General features: G+C 41.0%; 2 protein-coding genes across 3 annotated transcripts in view; one reads left to right on the top strand and one right to left on the bottom strand.

The window, feature by feature from the left end:
* Bco2 (beta-carotene oxygenase 2) lies at positions 1 to 24,922 on the bottom strand. Of its 2 annotated transcripts, none has more exons than XM_037207504.1 (12): positions 24,702 to 24,922; positions 18,548 to 18,771; positions 14,004 to 14,215; positions 13,509 to 13,624; positions 12,622 to 12,724; positions 8,721 to 8,849; positions 7,750 to 7,910; positions 6,666 to 6,833; positions 3,258 to 3,395; positions 2,498 to 2,680; positions 1,656 to 1,766; positions 1 to 604 (listed from the first exon to the last, which is right to left on the bottom strand). In XM_037207504.1, the coding sequence occupies exons 2-12, from the start codon at positions 18,709 to 18,711 to the stop codon at positions 491 to 493; spliced, it is 1,599 nt and encodes a 532-aa protein (XP_037063399.1). In that variant the 5' UTR covers positions 18,712 to 18,771; positions 24,702 to 24,922; the 3' UTR covers positions 1 to 490. The 2 variants fall into 2 exon arrangements, with proteins under 2 accessions (XP_037063399.1, XP_028720727.1); XM_028864894.2 differs by having other exon boundaries at positions 18,548 to 18,744.
* Positions 24,569 to 26,102, top strand: part of Il18 (interleukin 18) — a 28,854-nt gene continuing 27,320 nt past the window's right edge. Inside the window, exon 1 of the mRNA XM_037207505.1 lies at positions 24,569 to 24,656. The gene's annotated coding sequence lies outside the window, so the exon portion shown is untranslated. The remainder of the gene's footprint in view (positions 24,657 to 26,102) is intronic.

Genomic DNA, 26,102 nt, shown 5'->3' with positions numbered 1-26,102 from the left:
TGCCTCACAAATTATGTTTTTAATAGAAATGTAAAACAATATATCCAGTTTGGGGATTACTTTACTGCTGCTGCAAAACCAAACCAAACTGACAGAACAACCAAAGGTGGAAAGATTTCCTTCGACTCACAGTTTCTGGCTCACAGTTTCAAGGTCACAGTCCACCACAGTGTGGGGGGGGCGTGGTGGAGCACCCCATCTGTGGCAAGGTGGGGAGCACAGAGTGAAGGCCATTCACATTGTCATGGGCAGGAAGCAGAGAGAGGGCATGAGAGAACCAGGGGCTTCAAAGACTGGTCCCTCATCCCCGAACGTTCCCACAGCCTCCCAAAATAGTGCCACAAGCTGGGAACAAACTATTCAAAATACAAGCTCACGGTGGGGGGGTCTGGATCAGGTCCAAACTACAGCAGTTTTGGGTGGGACCCGCTGTTTTCTCTTCTGTACAGAGTGCACTCATTGGAACCTGAATCTCAGACCTGCTGTGCCATCAGATGGGTACGAACGTGCCGTGGAACCCGTAAGGCATCTGCACAGGTACCTCAGCTCGCCCCAGCTCTGTTAAGTTCTTCGCATCCAAGACAAGGAGAAAGTTACTTTGACTCTAGAAAAGGAAGTGCAACACTGAAGTTCCGTCTTCCTTTGGAAACCATCTCCACTGGCTAACCTTGCTAACAACGAAAGCACGTCTTCCTCAGGTTCCCAGTGCCTGTGCCTCACCCAGCCACCCACTAAGTGTTTGCCCAGTTGCCAACCTGGACAGAAACACCGTGACTAAAGAAGTTCACACCGTAAGCAAGGAGATAAGGTTGTTTGTGCCAATTCTCTTCATAAGATGGCTTTGAGTCTAACAATATTTTTGCTTGACCCTTTCTAATCCTGTAAAATACGCGGAAATTATTTCTCCCAAGTTAGAAATGCTGCTACTTTGTGTTACTTAGGAGCCGTACAAATGTCAGTGTTGTAAGTCAGTCTGAGATTGGTGATGACCTAATTACTGGAGTGTTAAGTTCATGGAATAAGCCCATAGCAGACATTACTAATTGATCACAGCACTCTTTTTTTTCCCTAAACCATTAAAGGGTACAGAACCCCACACCCAGGTGCCACTAATAATTGATCAAAGCTGGTGCTTGAGGAGAACACATTTGCTATAAGATTGCTCAGACAAGTCAGTAAGTAGCATTACTGAGATGCTAGCCAGGGCTTATGATACTGGAGTTTTTTAGGTCAGTTCACTGAAATTAAACATGGATGGTGGTATGAACATCAGGCCAGAAATCAGATGATTTAAACACTGGCTTTACCACCGTGAGATCAGATGCAAGTCACCTGCAACTTCTAGAAGTGACAAATTCCACATGAATAAAATGGTATTTCATAATTTATAATAATTATCATAATATGTATGAAAGTGCTTTGTACATAACAAATGCCTCTGAAGACACCACGGGTTATGATTTTACAAATAGGACTTTGAGAAGTATGGACCAAGACTTTTAAAGTGGGGGATATGTACACAGTAAAAAGGGGAAGAAGAGGACAGAGAAGATGCCACAAGGCATCAAAATAGACTGTGGGCTGCGTCACTCCACATCCTGCTCCGATGTACTAGTGCTGCGTTTTTATGGTCAGGGGCAGGCAAATGAACTTACCTGGTTGGGAGTGATCACAACAGAAAGAATAACCCCACCGTCCTCTTCATTGGCTCCTGGTGCCGGAATAAAAATGGGCTCTGAGGGGTAAAAGCCGTCCTCTCTCCAAACCTGCAAGTCCCCCCAACACACACAGAAGGCATCTGATGAAAGGTGAGGGTGAGTGGGAAGCGTTCCACAGCGTTTGTCACTGACAGCATAAATTGGGCATTAACAGGATGTTCTGACAGCGAACATGAACCCAGGTTTACTGCATTGAATGTAGGTAAGAGGAGCCTCTGCTGCCTCTAGATCACCATCTCATATAATTTCCCATCAACCTGAAATACAGGGGTCACTACAGCCTTTACCCCATAATTATTCCAAAAAAAAAATGACATCAATTTTACCATTAGTTTCCCAAGTTTTGGCTTTCCTTGAGATTTGTCATAGGAAACCAACCCCTTGCTTAAGTGATTCATGATTCTCAAACTTAGGAAAATAGCTAAGCTGTTGAAATATTAAAGAACCCAAAGAACTGGGCTGCAGAGACAGCTCAGCAGTAAGAACACTGGCTGTTCTTCCAGAGGACCCAGGTTCATTTCCCAGCACCCACACAACAGCACACAATTTCCTGTAACCGCAGCTCCAGGGGATCAGATGCCTTCATCTGACCTCCACAGGTTCCTGCACACACGTGGTGCACATAATACAGTTGGACACAAACACATTCACATAAAATAAACAGACAGTAAAATTTTTTAAGAAAAGTAATACATCTGAGGAACTACTTTAAACAAAACAGAAATAATTCAAAGGGCAGGGCAGGTCTTGGAAAAAGTGAGAAAGGAGATTTCCATTACCGTCAGTGTCTTGTTCACCACATCAACTTTAATCAGAGAATCCCCCACCAAATGCCGGAAGCCGCAGCCATAGAAGAAATTATATTTTTTGCCATTGAACTGGCCATAGTTGATTTGGGGAAATTCAATCCCTCCTTCCTCTACCAGGTCCTCATGGTGTAGATTTTCAGGAGAGCACCAGATCTAAGAGAGATCCCCAAAGGATTAAAAGTGGCTGCTTAACTCTCTTTACTTTCTCTTAATTCTCTTTCATTTCTCTAGTGTAAGGGCACACTACTCTGTACGTGGTGACAGGATCTGAGAACCACAGTTCTACGTCATGTTTCATATTGTTCCCCTTTCCACAGTGTGTGTGCACATGCAGATAACATTGTCAGGCTTTGTGACTACGTCAAATGCCACAGGAGGCAGAGTGCTTCTGTATTCTGCTAAAAGTAAGGCACCCAGAGCTGCACAGTAAAATTCTCGTGGGAAAAGCAGCGTCTCCAGAAGGTGCGGATGGTCCGGTCAACCTTAGAAGCTCACACCTTCCACAACCACTGGCAAGTTGCCTATATCCGGCTCAGAGCAGAGAAGGTATAGCCAAGCACAGTGTCCATCCCACCCAGTTTCTGTGACTCTTGTGCAAACAAGTCTCCATGACCTCACCCAAGCTCAGCCAACTATTATGAAACCTGCTGGGCACCGAACATTTGGAGAAGAGCCCAAGAGTAATGTCACTAAAACCCAGCCCTTAGTCTGGTGCCCGCTGGGAGCTTACCTTTCCATCACCCTGTTTCACAGCACTGGCAGAAGAATAGGACAGTGGACTAAGGTTCTTCCCCTCAGGGGCATCCACACTGGTATGTAAGGGCAAAACAAATCTTCGAGGGAAAGATCTTGCCACTGAATTATAGACCTGTTCAGAAGAGAGAAATAAACAGATGGGGAAATGTCATCCCTAGGATAAGAAACCAGTGACTTAAATCCAGTCATTACTAGAATTGTGCAAATAATAATTCTAATTCATTCAATCAACAAATATTTATTGAGCGCCTGTTGTAGGCTAAGTATTGTTTCAGATACTGGGAATGCAACACTGAACTTCATGAAATTTGCATTCTAGTGGTGGAATAGTAGTTATAAAATTAAATAGTTATTAATTAGCCTCCAATAAACAAATGATTATATAGTCAAAGGTCCCAGGGACTAGACTGTAACAAGGGAAGGTCCCTTTTTCATGTTTGCTGATTCAGAGAAGGCCCAGTTTAGCAGGCTAGGATTGCTCAAACCCCACACATTCTTGAGAAGGTCAATTTCCAAGACTAACCCTTAGCTGGCTCCTCGACACTGAGTTCTTAGACTGCTGTATCTGATAAGAGTATGTGAAGCCTTGAATGGCACTGTGTAGTCAATAAATATAGTTCATGATAATGATATTACTTAAAAAGAAAACCTTGGTGGCTCGCGGCGGTGGCGCACGCCTTTAGTCCCAGCACTCGGAAGGCAGAGCCAGGAGGATCTCTGTGAGTTTGAGGCCAGCCTGGGCTACAGAATGGGATCCAGGACAGGCACCAAAACTACACAGAGATACCCTGTTGGTGGTGGGGGGGGGAAATACCTGGGGTTTAAGGATGCAGCTCAATGGTACAGTGCCTGCCTAGCATGTATAAGACCCAAGATTTAATCTTCAGTTAAAAAAAAAAAAAGATTAATATCTGAGTTCTCCTAGGGGTCTAGAACTCCACGACCCGAGGTTACTTATGTTGGCTGGATTGCCTACATGGCTGATTCCCAGTGTGACCCTGAACAACCAGGTCTGTGAACTTCCCAGGAAGTTGACAGGTCTCACACAGTGTCAGGACCAGTTCTTTCTATGTGTCCTGTGCAACTACACTAGTAGAGAATTGCCCGCTGGAGCCTGCCTTCCTCCAGCTCCTTCTCTTTGTGCGCACTTTGCTGTTGTGCTAAGTCTTGAGTTCTCCTCGTGAACTGCTGATGCTATGGGTGATCAGAGGAACACTCCAAACAGTCTGTATATTGAGATGGTGTTTAAGCAGAAGACGCAAAGGAAACATGCACAGCTCCTGGGACCATGTGCTTTAAGCACACTGTTCTCTCTTGAAATACTGTGAGACAGAGAACAAACTGTACCATTCCTTGACCTACCTACCCCACGTCACCTCCATCCCACACAGAAATGTTTTCTCTGAGTAAAATACAATGCTGTTCTTTATTTGAATTTTTTTGAAACCTCTAGAATATTATTCTTAAACTTTATAAAGGATTGGCTCTTTAAAAATTACTTTTTAGCCGGGTGGTAGTGGCACATGCCTTTAACCCCAACACTCAGCAGACAGAGAGGCAGGCAGATCTCTTGAGTTTGAGGCCAGCCTGGACTACAAAGTGAGTTCCAGGACAGCCAGGGCAACACAGAGAAATCATGTCTCAATAAAATAAAAATAAAAATGACATTTTATCAACACCACTTTCTTTTGTAAAACCTTAGCTAAACAAAAAGACATTTAAGGTTGGGTCAGGTGGTATGAATCAACCATTCCTTTGAGAAGAACTAAAAGGGGAAAAAGTCTGGATAAAATGTTTAAAAATAAGTGTTTGGAGGCAATGATGAGCTAGAAAGGCCAGGGAGGACAACGAGGCTGAGATTTAGTAGGGAAAGGACCTGCAGATGGACCAAGTGTTAGAGGCAACTCCTTCCCCTCAGGACCTAGTGAGATGCTCAAAGACGTTAGTCATTTGAGAAATGTAAATCAAAACCACAGACACCACCCCACACCTATTAGTAGAGTTATTACTTTTAATAAAAACAACAAATATTGATGCAGGACTGTGGTTCAGTGGGTAAGAGCACTTGTCACACAGCATGAGGGCCTGAGTTTGAATTCTCAGAATCCATATAAAATCCCAGTTAGATGTTTGCATAGCATAGACATCTATAATGACCCAGCTTCTACTGGGAAATGAGAGGCAGGGACTGGTGGCTTCCCAGAATTCCCAGAATCCCCTGCCTCAGCCCCCCCAGTTCAAGCTGGGATTACAGGCTTGAACCATTAGGCTCAGTTTAAACTTTCCTTTTTTCTTTTGAGACAGAATCTCACTCTGTATCCTCAGCTGGCCTGAAACTCACTATGAAAACAGACTGGCCTGTAACTTACAGAAACCCGACTGCCTCTACCTTCCAAGTGCTGGGATTAAAGGTATCTGCCACCATACCTAGTTTAAACACTTTTTAAAAGAAGGAACCAATATACTTCATCACATTAATAAAAAAGGGATAAAATCCATGTGGTAATCTCAATGGTGAGAAAAAAATATGATATGCTACATTTATCCATGACCAAAATTCTTAGTAATATAGAAGTAAAAATAAAACTTCCCTAATCTAACAAAATATACACTTTTAAAAAAAATCTAGGTCAGGTGGCGGCGGCGGCGGCGGCGGCGGCGGCGGTAGCACACGCCTTTAATCCCAGCACTCAGGAGGCAGATCTCTGAGTTGGAGGCCAGCCTGGTCTACAGAGGGAATTCTAGAACAGCCGTGGATACACAGAGAAACCCTGTCTTGAAAAACAACAACAACAAAGGGGTAAAATGGTTTGCTGCGCAAGCCCCACAGCCTGGGTTCAATCGCCAGACCCCACGGTGAAAGGAGAGAACCAACTCCTGACAACTGTCTCTGCCTTCCCTCCCTTCACTTGTGTGCTGTGTCACCCGTGCTCACGCGCACACACCACACATATGCATACGTTCAATAACAATACATAAGCCCAAGTTTACAATATCGGTATCAGAGAAACTAGGGAAGAGGAATACATGGGGAAAGCTCCATGCTTTCAGCTTGCTTTTTTTCTTTAACCCTAAGTCTGCTCTGTAACAGTCCATTAATTAATATACAGCAAGCAACATCTTTAAAAATAAAATGTTAGCCGGCCGGTGGTGGCGCACGCCTTTAATCCCAGCACTCAGGAGGCAGATCTCTGAGTTGGAGGCCAGCCTGGTCTCCAAAGCGAGTTCCAGGAAAGGCGCAAAGCTACACAGAGAAACCCTGTCTCGAAATAACCAAAAAAAAAATAAAAATTAAAAAAATAAAATGTTAATGCCTGGCATGGTGATACACACCTTTAATCTCAGCACTCAGAAGGCAGAGGAGTTCAAGATGTTTACCTACCTGGTCAAGCCCTTCCCCGGCTTTCCTGAGATTCTGTAGCTGGTAAACTTCCAGGCTTCTCCCATCATCCTGACAGCACAGATCCATCACAATACAGCCCTGGTCCTCAAAGGCGTTGATTTGATGAAAGGTAACAAAAGGGTTGCTGTAATACACTCCTGGGAGGGTCTGCAGGACACACAAACAATTAGAAAGACACTCAGTTTCTTTCCATCTCCTTCCCTCCCCTCCTTTCTGTCGTCCCCTTTCAGGAATAAATCTACAAAACTCAAATTAGAAGAATCCCCACCCCCAACTTCCATGCCATGGTCAATAGGTACAACGGAAGAAAAATCAGTATATAAAAGCAAATGATTTAAGGAAGTTCATTTCACGTTAATCAGTGAACTCAGGCGGTCTGACACAAACCAATCTATTGTTGTGACTAATTTAAAAGCCTTCCTGAAATGTGTGGTCTAATGTTTTACAGGATAAACAGGTCCTAGACTCTAATTACAAGATTAATAGAAAATACTGTTGCTTAGGATGCTTATTATAAATTAAGTGAATGACTGAAAAATACACTCATTATTCAAATAATTTTGTAATGAAATCAGGAAAATTAAATTTAGGACACTATCTTCTTAGAGATAAACATAGACAAGTACAATGACACCATTACTAATGGGGACTATAAGAAGATACGCAGCCTGACATGCTGGACTTCAGTGGGACTATGATATTGGCACACCAAGTCCCAGAAGCAGCTACTTTAAGCTTCAAATTGCTGTTGCAGAAGTGACGAAAGAGCTGTGCATAAACTGCACCCCTCTGCACTTTTCTGGCATGAGAAAACCCGTGATGAGAGCTTCCTGTACCCTTTTAATTCAATCAGTTGGAGGGGTAAAAACATTCCCCACAGTTTCCCAACATGCAGCATCCATTGTGCTAATTAATTAATTAGCAGACAATCCAACCAGAAAAAGGAAATAATACCCCTAATTAGAAATGTCTTTAAAAATAATGTATGAAGGTGAAGAGTCAGCCCTGTGGAATTCACCTTCGGGGCATACCCTTTCATTATAAATATGCTCAAATACTCAGCCTGTCCACTGTGTTTATCCACCACATGAAACCGTGTGTTATACTGGGGCTCCCAGCTTATCCCGTCAGCAAAGGCCTTCCCCCGGATTTTAGAAGTGACTATTTTCCACAGTTTCATCTTTAGAGGCTGTTCGATGAAGATTATGTAGTTTTTTGTCATTCCTAAAAGTTTCCAGAAAAGAATAAAATGTTACTTGGCAAACTAGAGTGAACTGAAATGTGGCAGTGAGAGGACCCGTCTGAAAACTGGCATGTTACTGCTGACCTAAGTAAACACCACCCAGAAATACTGTGCTGTTTCCCAGCTCAATGGACATATTTCCTGTTTCTGCATAGAAAAGAGAACTGTTAAGAATACTTGGGTTAATGCCCTTGGTTGGGCTTTGCTTTTTTTTTTTTTTTTTTCATTTTAAGTTGTTTTGGTTTAAGGATAACAGAAAGCAGAACAATATTAAAGTGCCATCCATGCTCAGTATATTTACTCCTTAGTCTTTTTCCTGTACACCCTGGGAGTGAAGACCTAGGAGTATTTTGGCTATCACAATTTACAATATGTAAAGTAAATGTTCTGAATAAAGGCTAAAACATCTCAAAAGTTAACAAAACATTATTTTTAAAGGCTGAAACAATCTATACAGAATATAAGGTTCACACACACACACACGAAATAGTCAAGGCCTTTTCATGTGTGGCTAATATTTTAGGATTTTAATACTGACTCAAATTTTTCATTATCAATTTATATTTCTAGTAACTACTTACATGAAGAAGCCATGTCTCTTCAAGCAATCTGTAGGCTAGCATAAGGAGTACAGGGCTAAACAGAATCACTTAACTGGTATTAATGCAATCTTGACCTCAGTACTGTAACACTCTGATAAGTGATCAACATGGTACTTGTCAAAACTAATCTTTGTGATACAGCAATATTAATTCAGAGCCCAGGGCAACTGGCCTCATCCATAGACTTACCAAAGCTATGGTAGTAAGAAGGCTTCATAGTCTCAGCAGAAGTGATAGAACACAGCACTTGTGCTCCATGAATCGTCTCCCCAGGCCCTGTCTTCTCTGGAGGAACCCGAATAATATTATAGCAAGAACCTGAACAACAAAAATTTCTCCCTTTACCTTTTTTATATACATTCTAAAATGAAATAACCCTTGCTCTTGCAAGGGCTTGGTATTTAGCGAGCATGCTATAAATAGTTATTGATAGATTAACTAATACCACACGTTTATGAAGTTATTCAGTGAACAAATAAATATTTAGGTGATACTGAATTATCTTCCTGGTATTATAATTTGCAGTCTAAGACATGATGAACTTATATAACATGGAATTTCACAATCTCCATTATTCTTAAGGAACAAAATAACTAACACTTTCTTCTTGGTTCATTTATTCTGCAGCCATTTACTGGTCACTAGTCATATTCCAAACACTGTCCTAAGAAGTCTAAATACTGTATTTCAAACTCACAGCAGTACACAGAACAGACAAAAATCTATTCATCTCTAACTCAAATTCTTTAAAAAAACTATGAGCAAAAATGCAATGCATCTGATTGTGATATGAACTATAATGTAAACAAGCTAGAAATGGGGGCTGCAGTGATTGTGTATGGGTAGGCATTCCTGTTTGCCATTTTGAATATGGTAGTCTGGGGTGATACCATTCAAGTGAAGACCTGAAGAAGGTGAGGAAGAGATTTGAGAGCATCTAGGAGAAATGCATTCCAGACAGAGGAAAGTGAATACGCAGCCAGGAACAGTTTGTAGTGTTCAAATAACAACAAAGGGGCCAGCGTAGTCCTGTCTGCTAAGAAGGAGAATCTAAAAGATGAGTCTAGAGAGGTGGATGGGGTAAGAGGTCAACCTGGCCACTATGCTGAGAACATGGAAAAGTAAGATGAAGAAAGTATTGAAGAAATCAATTAAGAGGTTAGTTTGATAATTTTAATTGTAAGAACACTGTGGTTCAAAAATAGATGGGTGGCCATGGAAGTGATGGCATGAGGTAGTTGGAGTTTGAAGATATTTTGAGGGCATTGCTCAGATGATTCTTTTGATTAATTGGGTGTAGGTGTAAGAGAGAAACATGAAGAATGATTCCAAAGTTGTCATTAGCGACTGGAAGGATGGCGCTACCATCAACTAAAACGAGGAAGACTCATTTTTAGAGAGTTCAGCAGAGAAGATCAAAGGTTTGGTTTTGTAATGCCTGTTGACATCCTGGTAAAAACACCGAGTGAGCAACAGGTACAAATTACCTGTTGCAGATGTCCAAGGTGGAGATAAAGACAAGTTTTGAGAGACCACTTCAAAATAGGAAACATCATGTTTTGAACAGTGACAGAAAAAAAAAATAGACAAGAACAGTGATGGGTTAATACGAAGAACATAGTTTAAGTGTTAAAAACTAACTGGGTTGATAAAATGTCTAAAGAATTTTTGCTAATTTGTAAGGAGGATCATAAAATATCTGAAAAGGCTAAAGCTTTACTATGATTTGCCCATTGATTCCTTAGTCCCTTTCCTACACCTTTTTGTTCTTCAAAGTAGATCATTGCAGGCATTTTAAAAATTACAATCAAAAGTATTATGTATCCAAATGTATCCCAGGTATTCAGGCTCCCTGCAATTTACGTATGCATTGAGTTCCAGTTCAAAACCTTCTCACTGAACCAGATAATCCAATGAGAAAACAGAAGCAGGTTTGCTGTTAGGATTAGAGTATAAAAGGATTCCCAGTGCTGGCACTTGGATTACCCAATTCACTGAATTTAAACACTTAGTCACTGAACTGTTCTAACTACAGAGCACTGAAGGCATTGTGAAGGAATTATGCAAGACCAGCTTCTAATCCGGTGAGGAATGTGAAAGAGAGCTGCCTTGCACAGTATCTGAGTCTGGCAGTCTCCAGGAGTTTGTATAAACAGGAAGTTGAGGTAAAGTAACAAGCAGGGGCAGTCCTAATTGGTGCCTGCGTTTCTCAGCTAGACCTAGAGACTGCTTGCACCAAGATGCCCTGGGATCCATAAAGGTGCAGATTCTTGGCGTCTTTTCACTTCTGCTGAACCAGAATCCCTAAAGATGGATGGTGCCTGTGGTCTATCCTGATAGTGAGCATTCTAGATGATTCTTAGATGCAGTAAGGTTGAGACTGATGATCTAGTAACTATTTTAAGATATATAACTAAGAACGATATTTTCCAAATTACAAGTAAGTTTCAAAATAAACTACTTGGTCAATAGAGTTAATAAGAAGTGGATTTTTTTTTTAATGACTAAAAAGTGATGGATGGAACAAAACAAACAGAAAACCTACCCATGTAGGCTTTCATGTACATAAAAACCAGTGGTCTTGTTAGGACAAAGGTCCTGATTTAGCAGATTTAGGTGATGTTGAGACTAACTAAATTCTTTGAGGGCAAAACCCAGGTAACTGTATGGTTCCCCCAGTGAATCCAATATAAAGATAGATTTGAAAAGGTCACTGAAGGCTGGCAACATAACTCAGTCAGTAAAGGCACTTGCCACCCAGTCTGATGACCTGATTTCCATCCCCAGGTCACACATGGTAAAAGGCAAGAACTCACTCTCACAGCTTGTCCTCTGGTTTCCACATGGTCTCCACACATTACTATATCCATTGGAAGGATTTCTACTGTTTCCTAGAACAGCTTTAAAGAAAAGAAGCTAGATGGAAGCGTATTCAGGACGCCCTATCTGTACCTAAGCCAATAAAACTAAAACTTCAGCATCCATCTTCATAGACACTCATATGTGTAGATACAGACCTATGGAGGAGCTATCCACAGAGCCGACTATTCACCAAAGGTATACCACAACCACAACACGTTTCATTGACTGTAGACACTAGTCTAACAATAGTCAAGGTAGATAGTCACAAATATCTAACACTCTCAACTAACACACTCTTGTTCAGAGACAACATGCTCTCAAAAACAGGAATGCAAATTTGCCTTCCCTGAGAGAGTGGGTGTATCATTTTAAAGGTCTTGAGTAAGTGGAGGGAGAAATGGTGACTGGGTGGAGACTAGATGTTAAGTAATAACAATACAGCCTTCTGTAGTCGGGACGGAAACCTAATAAAAGGGGCCAACAGAATGACTTACAGCAAGCCTTTGTGTTTAAAGTCAGGCCTGGTTTCAGGTCTGGCTTAGAGACATGGAAATTGGCTCAAGTAAATGACTTAAACATCCTCAGGGCTCACTGGTCTCATCTGTAAAATGGAGGTGAAAATCGAGTTGTATACTTTGAGAGTTGGCGTGTACAGATTAAAGAAGGAAACAAGAAATATGCTTATCTCTAGCCTATCTTAGGCACTCAATAAACATTAGCTGTAATTACTAGCTACTGGAACATTCTAGAGGAGATTGGTAGCAGGTTTGGAACTGTGTAGATGACCAGCAATATGGGGTATAGCATATGCCATACAGCTATGGCCTTGACTTACTTTGTTAGTTACTTCTGTGTGATAGACAGTGGGCCCTCCCTACGTTCCTTTTCTGTAGCATTTTACATTTTGTTTTTACAATACAGTATGTCTTTAAAGTTCATATTCATATTCAAGAGATATGCGCCTTCAATGCTTATAACATCCAAAAATCATAATGGAACATAAAAATGTAAGTTACACTGAAAAAGACGTATAGGAAATCAGTTGCCAAGCATAGGTACAATAGGACAACAGAACACATACTTAATGATAAACCATGTCTTTTAACCTCAGTAATACCTCTTTGGAACCTTTCAAGTGATAGTTCCTGTTTACATTTTAAACATAATGGCACTTGGGGAAACAGTATACTCCTAATTACATCTAAAAATACTTGCACCCTCACTTCACCTCTTGGCCCATAGGTGTTCCCCATATTGTATGCTGTTCCATCTGGGTCATAATGAGGGTGTGCAGTTGCTCCATTCACAGCAATGAATTTGCTCCAGTCCACCTGCAGGTTTAAGACTACTTGAGAATTATAAATGATACACAATAGATCTTTATTAACATAAATTAGCATAGATAACAGAAGCATGTCATCTATGTTAAAAGTGTGATATGAGGAACCTCTGAGAAATCAAAATTACTTTTCCTGCTAAAAAAAAGAAACAGATGCAAAAACAAAACAATAAAAGCCAGCAGTACCACAGCCACCAACAAAAACATCTGTACAGATTTATCTAGTATCATGGCAAAATTCAAAATAAGCATAACAATTGTAATCAAAAATAAAATTAAAATTTTAGTCTGAGGTGGTGGAACACAACTGTAATCCCAGCACTTGGGAGACTGAGGCAGGAGGATCACAAGTTAAAAGCCAGCTTAAGGTACATGGTGAGTTGTGGGCCAAGCTGAGCTACAGAGCAGACACTGTATCAACAACAGAGTTGTCCTGAAATTGTATTAATTAATGTGCCAAGGCAATACGGGCCTACACAACTTCTAATCTGATAGTTACTGTGCCTAGGAAGAACATGAGCCTGTCAAGGCTACTTCCCTCAACCCCGGCCTTGTGATGTTAAAACTAAGGTAGGAATTTGGGATTATCTTTAAGGAAAACCAGCCCCACAAGCATTACAATCCTGGCAGAGGGTGACGGTAGTCTAAATTAATGGTGTCTTTATTTCTGTGGAGGCGAGCCTCTGATTTCTTCCTTGGCTATCTAGATTCTTCAAGGGACTTTGAATAGAAAAAAAAATGGGATCTATTCTATTCACTTGGGGCCTGCACATTACCTTTTCCCTCCTTTCCAGAGTTTCAATGTCCACTTTATTCATAAAGTTAGTCTCAGTGCTCATGTAGTAGTCACCCTTGTACTGTACGAAGTTGACATTGGTGTTGTCAGTCATGACTGAAACCAGGTAGCAGACAGTAAGCACATGCTCTGAGGGAGAAATTTTCAATGCCCTCCTCTCTTTCACACACACACATACACACACACACACAGAGTGTATTTTTCAAGGGCTGGAGAAATGTCTCAAAACTTAAGAGTACATGTTGCTCTTCCAGAAGACTTGAATTCAGTTCCTAGCACCCACATGGCAGCTCACAACCATCTGTAACTCCAGCTCCAGGGGATTCAACAACTTCTTCTGACCCCCAAGGACAACTACAATCACAGACACATGCACATAAATAAAAATATACTTTTAAAATGTATATTTTTCAAGATTTCTATTTGTATAGATACTGATTAAATGATGATCACTGCCATTTTATGGGCTCTTTACCAGGTGCCTCAAACCTTGACATGAAACGTTCAAAGATATTCTTGCATGGGTCAGGAAGAGCCAGTGTGCCAAATTCTGAGATCACAATCCTATCTCCAGCACTGTTGGCCTTGTATGAGTCACTCTGGAGAAACCTGCTCCGGTATGTCACTGTGCCCTTCTCCATTTTGAACTGGTGAAGCAAAGCCATTCCATCAAACCAGTGATTGAATCTGCAAAGAGAGGAAACAACAGAAACTAACTTATGAGTAAGGAGAGCACGGGGTCAAAATGAGGGGTGGAGTGATCTCTCTGCCATCCAAATATAAAGATAAGCAAGTGGTGTGTGTTCCCAGGGCCAATTATATAACTCAGAGAATTTGAAATTAAGGAATGACAGTGTTCTGAATTCCCTGGGCTACAACAGGGAAGGGCAGCTTGCCTTCTCCTAACCCCGGCCCTGTGATTCTGAACCCCTGTCAAAAAGCTCACTTTCCAATGCGCTGAAGGAAAACCCTACAGAGGTCAGGCCTAAGATGTTTCTGCTTTTTCCCCCTATGATGAGGAGGACAGAGGAAGCTTGGCATTTTCTAAATCAGAACAAGTTCCTAAGAAGAAACATTCATCCTCAAATCCTAAATGCATTAAGTTTTCTGTTTACTACAGTTTTTTTCAATTTTACTTTTTGCATCATCACTTTGGCCTCATGATTATGCTAGAAATTGTCTATCAAAGTGATGGAGCAGGGTTAGCAAGATGGTACAGAGGGTGAAGGTGCTTGCTACCAAGCCTGATGACCTGACTTTAATCCCCGGAACCAGAGGCTGGAGGGAGAGAACAGACTCCTGCAAGCTGTCCTCTGGCCTCCACACATATGCCATGGCACATGTAAAAATAAAATTAAAACATGGAACATCAAAAACCTGTAAGCAAAAAAAAAAAAAAAAAAAAAAAATGTAGCTTTGTTTTGAAAAAAAAAATTTATCACAGCCAGTATAATGATACATATCTGTGATCTCAACACTGGAAAGGTAGATGCAGGGGGACTATGAGTCTGAGGCCATCCTGAGCTAAACCCCTCTCTCAAAAGAGCAATAAACAAACAAAAGAGCTATTATGTGGTCCTTTCTTTCCTAAGTTTGACAGATTAAATGCTTGATGGCATCAGCATGGGCAAGGAAGGTTAGCATCGTTGTCTGAAAAGACAATGGTTCCTGAAATCAGGGCTGGTCTTCGCTCACTCAGGCTCAAGTCGACATTACTCACGAGAGCCAAAAGACAGAAGCAAGGAAAGCATCAACTGATGACTAAAAACAAACCAGTTGTAGAGGTTTGTGCCTGGTACTCCCAAATATGCACTTTGACACACTATTCTGAGTCTGAAACACTTGAGGATCAGCCGCTGCAGACGAGCACTATGGCCTTCTATTTTCTTTCCAAAAGTGGGAAATGGAACTCCCTCATGAAAGATGGCCTCCCTGTATCAGAAGGAAGAGAGACACCCTGCACCTGGAGACAGGGAGGTGAAGCAAAGAGAGAACAGGATAACCTGGCTAACAGAACACTCACTTTGACAGTCACTTTCCCACATCTAACTGCCCCAACTCCAACCCTTGCCACATTCTCACAATTTACTCCTCTTGGTCCAACTACTACTACCCAGGCTTTAGATTAAATGATTCTCCCTTCCAGCACACCCCCAGTGTGTGTGTGTGTGTGTGTGTGTGTGTGTGTGTGTGTGTGTATGTGTGTATGTTGTTTGCTTGTTTGTGTCAGGGTCTGACTATATAACCAAACAAGGCCTTGAACTTGCTATGTAAATGAAGCTAACTTTAAACTTGTGATCACCCTGCCCCAGCCTCCCAAGTACTAGATTATAGGCCTGCACCACACTCAACTGCTTCTCATTTTTCTTACATGGGTTCCCAAGTACATACAAACATTAGCAAGTAGAAGTTATGTGACTTCCCCCACACACACTATTAATCTTCCCAATTGTTGATCTAATTCTTGGGACTAGTGAAGACCACAAGACGATGAGAAAAATTTTGCCTCCTCTACAATACACATCATATTATCACCTAGCACTAAAAAGGAAGAAAACGCTATCATATGTCACAGCACAGATGAACCTGGAGGATCATTATGCTAAGTAAAACAGGCTAGTCATGAAAGTACAGACACTGTAGGGTCTACTTATGTTCGACATTAGAAGTAGGCAAGGGGCCAGAGAGCTGGCTTAGTGGCTACAAGCACAGCGGCCAGGCTGGATGATCCGAGTTGGATCCCAGAAACCACATGGCCAATGGAAAAGAATTGACCTCTGAAAGTTGTCCTCTGACCTCCACATACATGCCATGGCATGTGAACATGTACACATGTATGTGCACACAATTAAACACACTCAATAAATGCACTTTAAAGTGAAAAGTAAAATATTCAGGTTTATAAAAACAGGAATGAGGTTGGTTAATGGACTTGGAGGACAGAGAAAATGACAAATTGTTACTTAACTGGTTAGTTCCAATTTTGCAAAATGAGAAAATTCTGAAAATGTTTCACAATGTGAATACACATGACACTACTGAACTGTACAATTAAAATGGTCAAGATGTAAAGCTTACATGTTACAAATTTTACCACATTTTTTTAATGTAGGGAAAAAGAAGTCCCTTTATTCTCATGATTTCAGATGCCATCTTTATCAGATGCTCAGTTTGGTAAGTTGTGGGTCTGTTTCTGGGCTTCCTGTTCTGTTATCTGCTCCCTGTTCATGAACAGCATCATAATGTTTCAACAGTAGAGAATTTACAGTGCTCTTAATGCCTTGTAAAGCACTAACAATTTTCATTTTCAGTGTGTTCTTGATAATTCTTGCATATTTATTTCTGCATATGAACTTTGATATTAATTAGTCTAACTTCCTGAAATAGCTTGTTGGGATTTTTATTAATATCATAATGTGTTTACAAATAATGGAAAATGCACCTTTAAAATGCTGTCATTCTGTTCAAGAACAAGAGGTGGTTTTCCATTCATCCAAATGGGCAGATATGCCTATGGCTTGGAAGTAATCTGCTCTGTAATATTTTTAAATGTTGGAAATTTTTACATGAAAAAAATTGAACTATAGCAAGGTCACTGGGATGGGATAGGGTGGGCATGGATTATCCAACACAGCCTCTTTTAGAAATCTTATGTTACTCCCTGCCAGTCTCCTCAGCTATTTCTATAGACTATTTTTTTTATTGCCATCATCTGGGGACCTGGAGAAATGGCTTAATGGTTTAGAACACTTGTTGCTTTTGCAGAGGACCTGTGTTCAAGTTCCAGAACTATATGGTAACTTACAACCATGTGTAACTTCAGTTCCAGGGCATCTGATGCTCTCCTCTGACCTTGGGCACCAGGTATGCACATGGTACACATATATACATGCAAGGAATACATTAATATACATAAAACAAAATAAATAAATCAAAAACAATTTCAATAAGAAAAGAATTGCAATCAGCAGTAGACATATCTACCCATTATCTCATATACCTCAGACACCCAAAGAAATGATATTCTAAAGACTGACTGGGTTTTCACCCAGTGTATCTACCTATTGAGGGCTATCTAGCTAGGTACAGGCTATTGATCAAGATATTGGGAACATACGGATAAATTAGGAAGCATTTCTGCCCTCATGGAACTTACATCCTAGCAGAGAAACATAGCTAACACACATAAACGAAGAAAAACAAACAAGGCTGGAGAGTTGGCTCAGTGGTTAATAGTTCCTGTTGCTCTTAGGATATGGGTTCAGTTCCCTGCACCCACATGGTGGCTCACAATCACCCGTAATTCCAGTTTCTGGGGATCTAATATCCTCTTCTGATCTCTGCAGGCACCAGGCATATATTTGACACACATACTTACAAGTAGGCAAAACACTCATACAAATAAAATATATGAGAAATAAGTCATTTAAAAAACAAACCAACAGAGTAAACAGACACTAGCAACAACAGTGCTATGTAGAAAACTGGTAATGCAGTCAGTCTTGATGTTTTTAGAATTAGAAGTCACAAGAGGCATTAAAGGAAGTGAAATTTGAGTTGACATCAAAAGGACAAAAATCAGGCCTGAGAGATGAGGGAAAACAGGTAACAAAGCATCAATGCCAAGATATTGGGTAAAAATATGAAGAACTGAAAGAAGTCATTGTGTCTGGGAGGTTCAGGATGGCAGAGAAAGAGGTAGGAGGTGAAGGCGGTACCTTTCCTTCAGGACCTTGTGGTGAAATATCTCAGTAGTCTCGAAGAGATCTTTGCATGGCTCCCTTGGGCATAAACCCAACGAGAACTTCAAATTCACAATTCACGTGGGGGTGAGGGAGCAAAATGGTTTAAAACAAAGACAAAAAAACAACTTTTTTTCCCTCCTCTAAGCAACAATTTCCCTCTCTATAATCAAAGGGATAGAATAATCACCTCAGAGAAGAAAGAGAGTTGAATGCATGCTCCATAGAATCAAACCACACCACGAAGCCCAAATTGTTCTCCAAAATCTAGGCTTACTTATCCTTTCCAAAGTCGAACTTCCCAGGTCCAACTCGAAGTAGATAGCCATTGAGCCATTCAGGAATGTGTCCTCGGACTTGGGCAGACACGGTGTTCAGAGTCTCCTCCACCGTGGTCAGCAGCGGGGCAATGCACGGCAGATTCTTTCGCTGTCTCAACATGGTTTTTGGTATTTCCCACGTATTTCTTCAAAACTGTGGAAGAGAAGCAAAAAGCATGCACTTGCACACGTGCATGCACACACACATTATAACAGGATCTCTTGCTAATGTGTTTATTCCCCTACAGACACAAGTACACACACACACACACACACACACACACACACACACACACACACACACACACACACACGTTAGAGGATCTCCTTTTAGCATGCTTATTCCCTCAAAGACAATTCTATGGACTGGAAGCTTGAAGGGAAATGTGAACTAAGTCAAATAGTCTCCAAATTCCTCTCTCCTTTTCTTTTCTTTCTTTTTTTTAACATAATTTCTGTATTGATTCTCTGGGAATTTCACATTGTGAACCCTAATTCTGCTCGCCTCTCAGTCTCTCTCCTCATATCCTCCCCTCCCCTCTGCAGAGGCCCACCGCAAAAGAAAAATTAAAAAAAAAATTAATCAAAACAAAACAGAGCAAGCCAACAAACAGAATAAAACAAAACAAACAAACAAACAAACCACTTCACTCCTCCATCTTTGCCGCCCCTCCCACACCTCTTCGTTCATCCTGGTGGCATTGGGAGTGGTGTGTCACAGTATATACGCCCTTTTGTCCAATCAGCTTTACTTGCAAATGTTCATTGTAACGAGTCATTGGTTTGGTTCAAGGAATTCCTCTCTCCATTTTGTTACTCTCAAGTTACCAGCACGGGTTCTCCATTTTGAACCATGACAATCCTTAGATTTCTCTCAGTAATAATCTACCCAAGTGTTAACTCAATACTGTAATTACTACTACTGTCCTCTCTCATAGTTGAACAATGTCTTTCTTTTTCTAGATTAACTCCACGTTAACTCCAGATGTGCTAATAGCAATTTAACTGTTAGAGCAAAAATGGTGGCCATTCAATATTACCATAGTTAGGTTGATCATGGTACCTTAGATAAGCCAGAATGTAACACCAAATATTTCAGTGTGGTCTCTATCTATTTAGTAGGATTTGGATTAATTTCTTCTATTTTAATTATATATATATATAATATATATATAGTTGATATATAATATATAGTATATATAATATAGTGTATAATATATATACACTAATACTCTATGAAATGACACGAGAGTGAAATCTTATCCTATAATCAGGAGCTGGACATCATCCCTGTTATTTCATACTTACATACTTACAAGACTTCACAAGATAGTGGTGCATGAACGCAGAGTGAGGTGTGGTCAAACATAACTTTAGTTATTACCCAGTTACTTGTAACTTTGGCTACAATTCTTTATTTCATAAATAGAAGGTTTGCAGAGGTACAGGAGTTAGACTTAAAAAAAATAACAGATAAACATCCAAAGACCAGAGATCTATGTTCTTTTGGCAATTTGTTTTATACTGTCCAATTTCTTGGAAATACTAAGTTTGAAGTACATATGACCTTTTACTTTCCTAAATATAACAACTCAGGCCCAGCTCTTTCTTGTTTTCCCAAATAACATTCATTTCACCCGGGATGCCCTTCCCAAAGCCTCTCCCTAAGAAGATTATAGCTGAGGATGTAGGTCAGTGGTAAAGTGCTTCTTCCCCAACATCTACAAGGCCCAGTGTTGGATTCCAACACTGAAAAAGAAGACAAGGAGAATATCTGGCAGTTGTGGTGGCACACAACTGTAATCCCAGCACACAAAAGAAAAGGAGGAGGAGCATATGAGGCAGGCTGGACTATGAAGTAAGATACTGTCTCAGAAGGGCAAGAGGAGAGCAGGGGGAAGCAGGAGGACCAGAAGGTAGCTCAGTCAGTAAACTGCTTACTGTGCAAGCATAGAACATGAGTTCAATTCCAACACCCACATAAAGAACAACAATGACACTGGGTGCAGCAACAAGCCTTGTTATCCTCGCACTGGGACAGTGGGAGAGTCTACGCTTGGCTGGCCAGCCCATCTAGCCCAGTTAGTTATCAGCTGCAGGGTCAGAGAGAGATCCCATCTCAAAAAGATGGAAAAAAAACTGAAGAAGACACCTGCTATCAACCTCCGGCCTCTGCCTGTGCACATGCACAGCCATGCAAACACACACACAGATGGTGATGTTTTATTTGTACTAAAATGTGATGTGTATGTTAATAAATAAAGTTGCCTGGGGGTCATAGCTAATAGCAAGCCTTAGCAGAAGCTGGGTGGTGGTGGTGCACGCCTTTAATCCTAGCTCTTGGGAGGCAGAGCTAGGCGGATCTCTGTGTGTTCAAGGATAGAGCCAGCATGGAGACACATGCCTTTAATCTCAATACCAACCATAGAAGACCTGGAGGTCTGTACAGACAGGCAGTGACGAGGCAGTCATATGGTTGGGTTTACAACCAATGAGAAGGCAGAACAGAAACACTATAAAAAGACAGATACACAGGAAGTAGCTCTCTTTCGGAGAGGTAGGACAACAGCAACAGTGAAGGGTAGGGTTTTTAGCTCTTAGCTATTGCTCTGACCTCTTGGCTTTCATCTCTGTATTGGCTCTGTGTTTCTTATTTAATAAGACGGTTGGTTACATCTACGTGCGCGCGCGCGCGCGCACACACACACACACAAAACTGAAAAAGTAAAGAAGATTCTACCTGTTGTTCAAGGTCTAACTCAAATATTACTTCCTTTAGAGAGCATACATAGCCAAAGAGCCCAGGATCAACTCTTAAGTCACTTCCAAATGAAGTTTTTAACCTCTCAGTGCTTTTTCTTCTTTTATAAGACAGGAGATAAAAATTTTTATCATGTGGGCTGGTGAGATGGTTTAATGACTAAGAGCACAGGCGGCTCTTCCAGAGGCCCCGGGTTCAATTCCCAGCACCCATATGGCAGCTCACTTCTGTAACTCCAGTCCCATGTGATCCAACATCCTCACACATACACACAAGCAGGCAAAATACCAATGCACATAAAATAAAATTAAAAATTGAAATTTAAAAAATAAAGTTAGGCGGAAGTGGTGCATGCCTTTAATCCCAGCACTCGGGAGGCAGAGGCAGGCGGATCTCTGTGAGTTCGAGGCCAGCCTGGTCTACAGAGTAAGTTCCAGCACAGCCAGGACTGTTTCACAGAGAAACCCTGTCTCAAAAAAACAAACAAACAAAAAACAAAAAAACAAAACAAAAAATTTTTTTATCATGCTTAAGGTAATAAGTGACCATGTAAGTTTATAGGAAGCTTTAGAATACAATACATATCCCCAAAATGTTTAGTATTATTTATTTAACTTTTAATGATCAATACAATAAGATGCACTACGGCTTTTCTTTCTTTGAAATATTTTAGTTTTTCAACAAAGAGCTGGACATTGCTAAAAGACTGAAAAGTCTCTAATTCCAAAAAGAGGAACCTGTTGCCTAGGGGGTGAGATGAGTCACTCCTGTATTGTGCCTCTGTCCTGTCTAAAAACTGTGCAACAAAAAATCCAACCCTGTTCCTCTCTAGTACAGGAGCTAAATTCCAAATTCCTGGACTCCACTCCATACATAATAATACATAGTCTCTGTGGTGAAGCAAGCAGGCATACAACAAGGTGGGAATGATAGATAGTATTTAGAGGTATTAAGAAAATGCTTTGAAAAAAAGCAAAGAGAAATCTTGATTTTTTTTCTTACTCTACCTTTGTAAACAGTGGCAAATTTATCTTACTCTCCTCTTAGATTAAATTTCCCCAATAAAAGCATATTATTAGCTATTTTAGGTAGAGTTAAACTGAATAGCCCAATTAGATACACATGAATTATAATTATTTCACATTTTTATGTCTTTGCACCACATGTATGCCTGGTGCCTTCAGAGGTCAGAAGTGGTTACTGGATTGCCTGGAACTGGAGTGCAGGATGGTTGAGCCACCTTGTGTATGCTGGGAATCAAACCCAGATCATCTGGAACAGTAGCCAGTGCTCTGAACCACTGAGCCATCTCTCTGGCCCCTTCATTTTAGATTGTATTTAGATATCTGCATGCTCTATACTCCATGTTATTGGAAATCTTATACTCTGCAAATTTCTTGTGGTATTTGATATGGCTGCTACCATCTCCTCACCCATTTCTGTCCTTGGCTAGGAAGACAAGCTATTTGACCACTTAATTGCTGGTTTAGTTTTGCTGCCTCTAACTATGCTGCTTTTTGTCAGCATCCTTATTCATTAGCTGGCAACCTGAGGCAAAAATCTTAACCCCATCCAACCTCAAGTTTTTCCAAGATAAAATAAGGATTAAGAGAGGTTAATGATTCCTGCTTATATCTACCATCATAATGAAATATAATGATACTTTGCAAATGTTAATCTCCTTCACCGATCCTTTCCCTCTTATCACCACATAAATGTCAAGGTATAACCTTGGACCTTTACTCTTCAATTTCAGCATTTTCCTTTAGTCATCTCATCTCGGCTCTTAAATTCTCCAGTTATGTCTCAGACGTGACTCTCAGCTCTTCACCTTCTCTTCTGAATCAGTTCTTCGGCCAGCTAAAACACCTCACTTCAGTCTCTCTGTGGGCGCTGAACTCATCTTGTTCCCTGGCCTTACAACACAGTTCTTCTGACCACAGCAACACAGGGCCCGTAGGAAATGTCTTAAAGACTTTCGTGGCTTGTGTATATATTTCCCAGACTCAAAGTTCTGCACGGTTAACTTCCTTTTCACCAGTCTCTCCTTGGGACTACATGTTGTTTCCTAACCTAAGCGCAACTTCCTCAGCACCGAGGCCTCGACTTTTCCTTCCTATGTGGCACTTCCTTCCTACTGCCCAGCTCAGGCCCTTGATTCTTAACGAATCAACAGTCTCCTAGCTGCAGAAGCTGGGAAGAGAAACTCAGTAAGGAATGAAGCTCCTTCTACACACCACAGCTTCCTACTTAGTGAGTTGCTTGAACCCCTTGGCCATCTTAAGGGTTGGAGACCTCAGGCCAGTTGCCTCCAACTCTAAATAGCTCATCTGGATGACAGATTCTAATTTATCTGGATGAGCAGGGAAGATGGTTTCCCACCAGTGTGATGACATGAAAAAGGCAGAGACACACTACTACTAAATGCAATTTCCTACATACAAATCTGGCTACATTGTTTATTCCCCCGTAACTCCCAAATCACTACCTGACCAGGCACTTGAAAGCCTTGTATGGTCTCAGCCCAACCTAGCTGTTGACTCCAGACTAACTAGACTACTCCCCCAATCTCCTGAGCATTCTATTCTCTTCACCCAGGATATCTCCCATCTCCTTTATATGAAATTTGCATATGCAACTTAACCTTCAAGTTCCAGTTTCTGGGTCACCTGCTTCCTAAGCACCACACCCCATTTCCTCACTGCAGCTGTTGACAGCTTCCCTGTACTCCTTATCTTGCTGTGTTGTGTGATAGAGATAAGGATACTTTACAACCTCTCCTGCAGCACTCCTGGAATACAAAGTCTAGCTTACATCTCCCCTGTCCTAGCACCTAACACACTGCCTTACACACGGCAAGCACTAAGTGATTAGACAGCTTTATAATTTACTGTGTATATCACTGGAATTTCTGGCAGTTCTACATCAACTAATTACTGAAAATATAATAGAAAGCTACAATAGAAAAACCACAGGGTTTGAAACCAGTTCCGAGAATGCAAATAGGAGAACCAAACATTTACAACAGAATATAAAGCAGTCGTTTTCAGTTGTGAAAAGTCAGAATAGAGAAAACCTCTTCCGATGAGGCATCCAAGAAAAATCTCTGGACCTAATCCTGCCCATGTGTTGCATTAACTGAGTGAGCACAGTGGCTGCTTCCTTTCCGATGAGTAAACCAATTCTGTCAGCCTTCTTTCACTTCTCCCTCTGTGGAGTTGCGGCTTGCATCACACAGAGGGGGGCTGACTTCAGAAGCCTGCCGCAATCTTCAGACCCAGGCCCAGCAGTCCACTTGCAAACTGGTAAGAAGAGGACCAGGAAAGGAAGGGGTTGGGGGAGTTCCCTACCTGGGAGCTGGTGTACTGCCACAGAAAGAACGCCCACTTCAGTGGCAGGGAGGCTGCTGAGGGAACGGAGAGAGATTGGAGAGAACTTTAACTCAGTTCAGGGCAGCTGGCAGGTCTCAAGATCTCCAAATCCAAAGCCACCGGCCTTATTAAGTAAATAATGAGCGTGAGTTGTCTCTGGCTCTGTGACAAAATGGAACTGAGGGGAAGGAAGGCAAGGGGTGGGGCCTCAAAACACCTGTAAACTTAGTCTCAGTTCCATGGCAAGTATCCTAACCAACTATAAATAATCTTTGTTTCGAGATTAAAATCGGACCAATGATAGCCTCCCTTCTTGACCATCCCTTTCTGGAGTCTGGCCCTACCTGTAACTAAGTCCATGGAACTCGGATTTAGGGGTTCATTACACAGCTTCTCTCCTTCTGAATGATTCAAACACAGAATAAAGTTCAAATTTAGACCAATAGGCAACAGCTCACCCTTCTCCCTTTCATTTCATCCCTTTTCTTCTATATTCATTAATCTTATGAAAAGCATTCTCTCACAATAAAGCACAGACAGGACACCGTGAATATATATAACCATACATGACTTTATTACTTTAACAAGTATCTTTGAGACTCTAAGTAGCAAACACTGCTAGGAAAGAAAAATACCAAGACAGGAATCAGCACCCCATTCCTTTTCTTTCTTTCCCTTCTCTTTTAATTACAACACTCTGGAGGCAGAGGCAGCTAGAGTTCAAGGCAGACTGGTCTGCATAATGAGTTCTAGGCCAGCCAGGGTTACATAGATCCTGACTCAAACAAACAAAAAAGAAACTTGATGAAATAAAATTTTATTTTAAAGTTTACAGGCAGCAAAGTAAGATTCTGTCTAGTTTAAGAATACAAATTCCTTATAGTGCCCTATGCAAATGTACCTAATTTCTAATTGCTTATATTGGAAAATACACATACAGAAGACCAAATTGTCTACATGATTGAAAGTGGAGATTGAGATTTTTTTTTTGATCCAACTAATGTAGTTATATATTACATAGCTCTTTTTGAATAAAATCATAGTAGTACTTTATTTGTATCAAAAGAGGAACTATTTGGTCTGATAAGAGATCCTCTAGACCAAATTCAATTTCACATTATCATAGGATTGAAAGGGCCTGCCAAAACCATGTTTAAGATGACCTTCTAAGTTCCATACTACTAATTTCCATCTAATCCACCCTACAGCTAAGGCTTCTAAATATAATTTATCAACTTCACAAATCAACGTGGCTAATAAGTAAAAAGTCACTTGGACAGCCAGACTTGGTGGTACATAACCTTAGTGTTGATACTAGGAAGTTTAAAGCAGATGTACCATGAATTCATCTGGGTTCCATAGAGCATGACACTTGAAAAA

The sequence above is a fragment of the Peromyscus leucopus genome, chromosome 7 (genome assembly GCF_004664715.2).
Source record: "Peromyscus leucopus breed LL Stock chromosome 7, UCI_PerLeu_2.1, whole genome shotgun sequence".
NCBI lineage: Eukaryota > Metazoa > Chordata > Mammalia > Rodentia > Cricetidae > Peromyscus > Peromyscus leucopus.
This window is presented reverse-complemented; position numbering and strand designations above follow the sequence as displayed.